The following is an 8,843-nucleotide window of genomic DNA, read 5'->3' as shown; positions in this document are numbered from 1 at the left end:
AGAATTTTGTGCGTTTTTTCTTTTTTTTTTTAATAGGAAAAAAAGTGCGAAAATATAGGCTTTTTCCCTTCCCTTCAACAATAATGCTATAGAGTTATCTCTACCAATGATTCAACATTACCTGGTAACCTCACTGTGACATTTCTATCTTCCTTCCCAGGCAACGTAACAAGAATTTGAGGTGCCAGCGCAGATTCTCATTAAATTTAGTAGTGTTTAGCTGAAAGCAATACTAAGGATAAGCTAGATTCAGTGTGCTAAAAAAGGAAAAAAAAAAAAGATGCCTTAGAGGTATCATTACTTCACAAATACTTCAGATTATTTCAATCTTCTGTTGCAGTTTTGAAAAGTCAGATGACATTTAATACCAACTGGAAATCTCTGGGACTTCAGCTCTCACTTGAGAAGATAAAGATGGATATAGTGTCTTTTCATGAGCATCCTGTTTTGTGACCCATCTCACAGGGAGATCTCTTCCCAAACTTTGCTTGTGTAGTCACCATATATCGTCCAATCACATCATGTCCAGCTGCAAACAGAAGAAACAGATTTGGAAGAAGCAGCATTGAATTCAAGTTATTTCTTATGTGGGTTTAGCACTTAGAAAACAAAGCAAATTTGGAAATCCTTATCGTGTAACACAAATGCACTGCACAGAACTTAATATTAAGCTGCTACAAAGTACGAAAACAAACTTAAAAAATCTCATTTTCACATAATCATATCTGCAATTTATAGATCAAAAAAAGTACAGTCCAAAAGTAGAAATCTGTCTGCTATTGAAGTTTCTTTAAAACTGTCTACTCTATCAGCTTAAGCATTGGAGACAGATTTGTAATGACTCAGCCTGCAAAAAATGGCTAAAATATTTACAAAAAAAACCCTCTTGAAATCATTGAATTTCAGCAAGTCTATACAGAGAAGGTTAACTGAAAAGATTAAAACCTCTTTTTAAAAATGATTTTCAGTTTTCAACCCACATAAATAGCTGTGTTAGATCTACAAACTTTGTTAAATGCTATTATAGTAAATTATAACAATCTGCTATCAAATGAGCAGCCTCACTGGCTCTTTTGAAATACACTAGAGGTCATGTTTAACCTGTGTGAACACCAGTGTTACTACATAACTTAGTATTTGCCATCAAGAAATTACACACCTGGTTATGTTTCACAATAGCAAATAAGTAATTTCATGTGGCTCTTTCCTGACTCAATTCCTTGGGTATTTTCTAAGCCATGCACTCCACTGCTTTAAGGAGCACTTGCTCCCTCTCACCGCACCTTTCAGTTAGAGTTTAATTCTAAAGCCACATCTTATTTTTATGGTACTCACCAAATCATCAACATCACCACCTTCATCTGTGGGGGGCAGAGTTTCATTTTTCTTTTCTTTAGGAGCCAAGAACTGAAAACACAAATGTATTTATATGTTACTGACAAAATGCAGACCTTTAACGTTAAATTAACAGAATGTCTCCTTTGATAATTTTTAATTACAGGTGGATTTGTTTTGATATACAATGAAGTCTGTTCCGGTTTCCACCCTCTAAAATCATCATAAAGTACAGGAAATTTAATAAGACTTGCTTTTAAAGGATTTTATGGTGAAGGGTGTTGAATAACAGATGAAAGGATATGGTTCTCTGAGAACACACAGTTAAGCTCTAGAACACCCTATAATAAGGATGCTGTGAGTATCAGTCCCTAGTCTGACGAGGAGATGGGGAAAGATCATAGAAGATAAATCCTTTGAAGACTACTAAGCCCACAGAAACAATCTCAAACACAAGAAGTACATGAGACATCAGTGGCTGGAGCCTGGCACCACATACTTTTCCCTACCCATCTGTTATTGTCCACTGTCAAACATGGGTTCTGGGCTAGGTGGAAATTTTGTCCATTACAGTATGACCCTGTTTATATTCTTAAAAAAAGGTAATTTTAAAAGTAATATTGAGTGTATCTACAAAAAGCCTAAGGACAGTAAACTGCACACCCTGCGCCCCTTCTCCTCCTCTTTGCCCCCTCTCCTGATATGAATACACAGTTAAGCTGACCAATGGCTTGTTTAGCAAGTTTCTTAAGTATGACTTTCAATTCTGTAAGGAACTTAGAATTTTCCTATTTAATTCAATTAACATTTAACAAATGAACAAAGACATGAATTAAAAAAAAAAACAAACCAACAACAAAACCTCTCAAGCACGCAAGATGGTTAGAATGCCAGTCTTTAAAAATAGAAAATTCATTATGTAAAATTCTATTGCCGTAGCCACGGATACAACTCTCCATATGCCCTTCACTTAGAGCACGGCACCATAAACAGAAGATAAAGGTAAGTTGCTCAGATACTATAACAACTGAAACCGAACATACAGACAATACCTGGAGTACAACCCCCTCTGACTTATTTTTCTCTTAGCCTAACATATTGAAACAAATAATTTAGTTAGAAAGGCAGGAAAAAAAAAGCAAATACTTGACTCTTACTTAAAACGCATCCAGTTGACTACCAGTTTTAGTTACAGTCTCTTTACCAATATCCTTATTATAAAAAGTCATAAATTTTCTTTTTCTTCTTAAAATGCACCAGAAGAAGTATACAGAGCTGGGAACAACCCTGCCCCAGATAAAAGGATGTCTGCGAAAGCTGGGGACAAAGAAAAGCCACAATCCGTGACTTTGAGTTCCATCATCCCCAATTCAGAAACAGCTTTGCTTTAACTCTAAATGATGAAAGAGAACAGCTAGTTAGAAAATAACCACATTGAACAGGTTATACATACCTGTTTAGAGTTTAGGTAACTCTGGTGCAAACACCTGGCTTCTGAAAGCAAGCAACTGTTTACCTGTGGACTTCAACCATAGCAGCCATGGAGGTTGTGAAAAAGGTCACAGGATGCCTACCAGTCTCTGAGACAGTATACTTCTACTGTAAAAAGCTTCAGTTTTATTTTCTGATCTTTCTCTAGAGCAACAGCGACAGCTTTAGACAAGGTGTGAAACACTGAGAAGCTACCTGCTGTATCCTGCTTGTGGGAATATCATATCCACTAGGATGAGAAGCAGATACATTGCTTCTGGTTAACTCCAAAGACCTCTGCCTAGTTGTCTCACTATCCTAAGGTCAGACGTTTCCTACATCCTAAACAGCAACATCTGAGAGGAGTGCAGAAAGCCTACTCCAAACAACTCTCATGTTGTAACATGCTGAGTTCAACTTAACATATAGATTTTGTAGCTGCAGAAATAATGAGCAGGTGACAGAGCCAGAAGGAATTAGAATTTCAAGATGCCGTGTGTCTGTGTAGCTTTTCAGCTGGAAAACTTCTCAATCTAGTGGTAATATAAAGCCCATACTATGAAACTAAAAGCTAGTGACATTGTCAGCTCTGAAGTCTTTTCGTGCCAGATCAAATCTCATTTTACACAATTAATTAAGAGTTAAATGTTATTTCTGAAAGTAGCGCATTTTTGTTTTCAAAATTAGCTTTCCCACAGTAAATTAGGTAAAGAAAGCTAAAAGCTAAAGAAACGTATGATGAAGATTTGCAATAAATCGAAACATGAAATTTCCATCAAATGCTGAACATCCAAAGTTGTTGGGTTTTTTTTCCCAAAACCAGTTTTACATTTATGCAAAAGCAAATTACATATAATAGTTGTGCTGAAATCCATTATCTTCCCCAAAGCAATCAGAAAAAGCACTTGACATTACTGCTCTTTTAATCTATCATTCTCATGCTCTAAAAAGAATACCTCCACTATTACAGAAAAAAAGACCCACACCCTACCTAAAATAATTTTTGTCAGTGATAGAAAAACATGCATGAATAACCTAGCTCAAGAAAATTTTTACATGTTACATTTCTAATAAGTGGTGTAGTAAGCCCTTTCTCCTTCAAACAGCAACCTATAAACCTGAAATCTTACATGCAAAACAATCCTGAAGCTGCTATCAGCTGGCAATCTCAACGTAAGAAAAGGCTTTTGTGTCACAGAGGACCACAATGACAGCGAACCCCTTGACCTACACAGTTGCATGTGACCTATTACAAGGTGAAGAAAACTTGCGTCATGCTCTATTGCGTGATCTACTGAAAGATCCAACATAACCCACCTTCAGTATAGATTGCAGAAATGGTTCATTCATTTTCTGCTATAGACGTAGGGAAATGTTGGCTTTGTATCACACAGGAAACCTGTGGCTGGGTTTAACTGGACCAAGGAGGGCTAGATCAGCCCCATAACCTCAAGATAAAATGTTCTATCCCTATAGATCTTACTCCAAGAACACGAGGTCTTGCCATTTCATAAGTAAAAGGTCATATAAAACCTCAAGAGACAAATCAGGGTTCTGGTTTTGGATCTGGAGAGTGTGTCAGGAGGTGGTTACCTACTGAATAACTGGAACTGCCAACTGCCTAGTTAGCAAAGACGTGCAACCCATTTATTCTTCAAGTCAAGCTAACTGCCACGTCAGAGAACTCTGTTGCAGAGCTGATTGCATGCAATCTCTCTTATTCCCCTATTTTCAAGGGGAGTTACGGCTGTTGCAGGACCTTCAATCAATCACAATAGAATTTCCTTTACTGCAACACCTGGCTGACTGTAGGATGATGTTAAACAGAAAAGTAATTCTGACATTAGCCTGCAAATGCTTTGCTCCAGCTTAGCCTGGCAGCTGTAAATCTAGTCCCCAGTACTTTATAATTTGCGATGCAATCCTCTGCAGGCACAGTATTTTTTAGCCACTACAAGCTCACAGTTAAGACAACAATATGCTGTAACATCTTCATGGCTAGTAGAGATTTCCGTAAGGAACAGTGGCTATTTCACACAGCATTAGCACATTTAGAGCATCAGTGGTAGTTTCAGACTAGAAAGTGAAGTTCTCAAGAAACACTGTCTTAAGAAGTTTCCAAGTAAATTCACAGCATTTGAAACACGTGACAAAAACTGATACTCTTTAAAACCACCGCTAGGGAAAAAAAGTTGTTCTATATAATTATGTGTGATGAGAAACAGCCAGAAGGTCTTTCATGTCTAGAAAAACCATCGTATTCTGTCACTTGGACTCTGCACATGTGCTTAGCTTTCTGGACTCAGTCTGCTAGCTTTTCATTTTCATGACATTTCTGTGCCTTCTTCACCTTGAGGTAAATTGTTACAGATGAAAAAAGCAGTTTCTAAAATATAACCTTTTACCCACTTATTAATTCACTCATGGAGAATCTACTTCTACCCCCTTCTGGTTATTGCTAATGTGACGCCTGGAAGTTGCAAAAATCAATGTCGCATCTTTTAGAAAAGCTGCTTCTCTGCAAAGTACTTAGTGATTTTAGCCACAGGTTTACCTTCAGGGGTCTGTAATACAAGGATCTTCTTTCTCCTGAACTATTTAAAATCATGGCTAGCAGCCTGATACAAGAATGCCCATCTTATCTTCTCCACACAAATACAATTTTTGACAGCTACTCCGAATTCAGCTTTCTTTCAAACAGAAGGCACCATTCTGCCTGTTAGAATTCGCTCCTTTGTAACCGTGACATCCTTCATTCATCACTGCACTTACTAAAGTGTTATATTTCTGTAGAAAGTATACCTGCAAACACCCCAAAACTTTATTTTCCAAAGGGATCTAATATGATCACCAGTAATAATACCAGCATCATCCACGTCCATCAATCCACAAGAGCTGCACAAAGTAGAAAATACTAGCATTGTTGCATATATGGTGAAACCTAGCCTTTACAACTTTATGTTGCTGGAGTTCACAATGCCTTTACACAAGAAAGTGTCCTGATTTTTGAATTCGTGTGATAACAATGAGATCACAGTTATTTCTATGAAGTTAAAATAGTGACCTTGCATACATAAGTAGTCTATTGCTGCTCCACTAAACCGAGTTCCTGAAGTTCCTATTCTTTGTAGAGGGTATTCTCAGATATCTATGTCAATACATGCTACTTTCTAAAGACCAATTAAAGCAAATGCTGTGGTATGTGCTAGGGAATCATCTCAGCTCTGAATTGGGGCAATGTCAATTATGTGGCAAAAGAACACTCTTCTTCCTTCATACGAATCCTATTTCATTCATCTAAAAATTTATCCACATAAGAATCTTCTGTTCCACAGCACAGACTCTGTACAGCTAAATGCTCATTAAAAAAATGGTACCTTTTCAGCCTCTTCACTAGTCACTGAACTTCCCTCTGCTTCATCTTTAGTGATCAAAGAAATTCTGTCTAAAAAAAAGAGAAATAAAAATATCGTTAGAAGGCTTCCCAAAACCACACTCAATGTTAGAAATGAAAAAAGTCTTCCAACTTCTGAATGTGTCATCATCACCAGCAAAAATATAAAAAATACTGCTCAAAGGAAAATGTGACTTGCATAAATGAGTCAACTATGATATAAAAATAAATTAATGAGTTTATTCATAAGCTTGCAGAAGTATCCATTTAGGAAACTGCTAATATTATGACAATCAAACTAATGAGACACAGAAATCATAGATCACAGATGAAATGCTGAAAATCTATCAGAAATTACACTTTTAGTCATTCACAGCATGCTCTTCAGTCCTTAACAGCCTTAGAAAAATTAACTCCTAACATACAAACACTTATGCTGTGATTACCTACAGTCTCACTACCAAAGTGCTGGTCTGGCCACACTTTGCTCCTTTGTTGTGCCAGCACCACCATCCCGTGCAGTGACCCCCAGGCAAAACAAAAAAGTCCCAATTACTTTTTACCCCCACAGTTTTTCCAGTCTGTCTCATCACTTGGCCACAGGAATGCATGAACCTGAATACAGAAGCTGTGGGTGTGGGAGCAAAGAGCAGCGGATTGATAAAGGCTAAAGCAGCAGCACAAGCATGACGTGCCCGCAGAACTACACGGCAGGGCTTCGTGAGACAAGTGAACGTGTCAAACACATCTGCCTTGCTCTGACTCTGAGCCGCTAGCGCATTAACTCACATCCATCCTCTCGCGGTGACTGCAGTTGCTCATGACAAGGCCCAGTGCATGCCACATTTGGTAGAAAAGAGGGGATGGGCCATGTGGCAAAAAGCAGGGAAAACAGAACTTCTGCTTTTGGCAGCAGCAAACGGAAACCAATTTCATCTACCTAGTGATAGCAACAGTATTATGGATAAAACACTACAATTTTATTATCTTCTCACAAGAAGTTAATCTATTTTGTATGAAAATATCAACTCTATTTTCTTTTTCCTCAAAAATACACTCCAGTTTGTTAAAAATTCTGATTTGTTACCAGCTAAAAATTATCAAAACAGTATTCTAGCATGGCTTTGGAAGATCAAAGTTTCCTACTTCCAAGTTTGCTGTTTGCTGGGTTTTTTCCCCAAATTTCTTCAGAGAATGTCCTCTACAACACTCCTGAATATAATATTCTCTCCGTGTTGTCTTGTGCTGTGATTTAGGGTTGCTAAACAACTTCCCATCTTGTATTTTGAAAAAGTTGGATGAAGTAGACACTACAGAGTGTCTGGAGTTCCTTGCTTTGCAAAGCACATCGCTGCATTTTACAGCATGCGCCCTTAAGAGATACAGCTGGGCATTTAACAGATTTTTCCTAGCACTGGTTCCAATTAAAAACAGGAGTATGACGTAAAATATTTTTTTTTAGTCCACCACGTTTCATGTTTGTGAAAATGTTCCTTTATTTATCACTTGCGTAGTCTCTGAATGTCTTTTGGAATTGCACTGCCTTGTATCTCCCAGTTTAATCATAGGTAGATGTCATATTACCACATATTCTGTCCTTCAGGTTGCTTAAACACAAAATGATCAGTGACATATTTCAATGTTATCTATGCCTTTTTTGAAGCTTAATTTGGAAGAATCTTTTTATATCTCTGCTGCATGAGTTTTTTCCATTTATTTTGAAATTCAGCTGAAATCGTATTTTCTCCTCCTTATCCTGTAACATTTAATTTGTCTCTCTTCTTCCACAATTAATTTACCATTTCAGCAAGACTTGGCAAGGCATTATGAATATTGCTGATATGAAGCCAGTAGTGCAAAAAAAGGAAGTTGCAACGTGAAAGATGTTTTTATTTTTTAAGACAGGCTGCAGGAATGAACCATATCAAAATGTTGCTCTGGGGTTAGTTGAAGCATCCCATTGCTAACAAACTTTCTCTTACATATGGATAATAAAACATAAAACTAGAAAAACGCCTTTTTTTTTTTTAAATGCCATCCTACCTTGTATCATGATCTCCCAGAAATCAGCTAAGGCTTTATCTTCCACCTTTGATTTCAAGGCTTGCAGATAATCATTAAAGCACTGCACCTTGGACAGCTGAAAAAAATAACAGCAATGATAACAGAGAAATATTGAAGTAGCTTACTAAAAAGTGGTGCAAACTTAAATTCTTCATGAAGTCACCTAACATGGTGAACACAAAACTCAGTACAGATTTTGGGGTTTATCTCTACTAAAACCAAGAGTTCTAAGGAAAGGTGAGCCACAAAAACTGCCTTTCAAAAAGCTAGAAAGATTTTCTTGTGACTAGCTTTATTTAAGAAGAAATTTGTAGGATTGCTTATTTTTCTTTTACAAGCATCAGGTCACAGGCCTTGTGTTTTTATGTTTACCAGAAAACAAATAACAGCAAATAATACCAAAGAAGCTAGTCCCCATTCCAGTGAGAATAAAGGAATATAAAATGCAAATAAGTTTCTAAATTTTCAAACAGCCTAACAGATTGTAATCTACGAATCAATATTTTTGCTGTAGCAAAAAATTACCAAGTTTCTAATATAGCAATAGGCCCATCATGTCTTTAACTTGAGACAGATGAGT

At 37.1% G+C, this 8,843-nt stretch overlaps 1 protein-coding gene across 1 annotated transcript in view; it reads right to left on the bottom strand.

Moving 5' to 3' along the window:
* Positions 1-514: 514 nt before the first annotated feature.
* Positions 515-8,843, bottom strand: part of XRCC5 (X-ray repair complementing defective repair in Chinese hamster cells 5 (double-strand-break rejoining)) — a 45,982-nt gene continuing 37,653 nt past the window's right edge. Inside the window, exons 17-20 of the mRNA XM_010146665.1 lie at positions 8,243-8,339; positions 6,183-6,250; positions 1,336-1,407; positions 515-529 (exon numbers count right to left, since the gene is read on the bottom strand). Of these exons, the coding sequence (XP_010144967.1) occupies positions 515-529; positions 1,336-1,407; positions 6,183-6,250; positions 8,243-8,339 (252 nt within the window). The remainder of the gene's footprint in view (positions 530-1,335; positions 1,408-6,182; positions 6,251-8,242; positions 8,340-8,843) is intronic.

The sequence above is a fragment of the Eurypyga helias genome, unplaced genomic scaffold (genome assembly GCF_000690775.1).
Source record: "Eurypyga helias isolate BGI_N326 unplaced genomic scaffold, ASM69077v1 scaffold5162, whole genome shotgun sequence".
Taxonomy (NCBI): domain Eukaryota; kingdom Metazoa; phylum Chordata; class Aves; order Eurypygiformes; family Eurypygidae; genus Eurypyga; species Eurypyga helias.
This window is presented reverse-complemented; position numbering and strand designations above follow the sequence as displayed.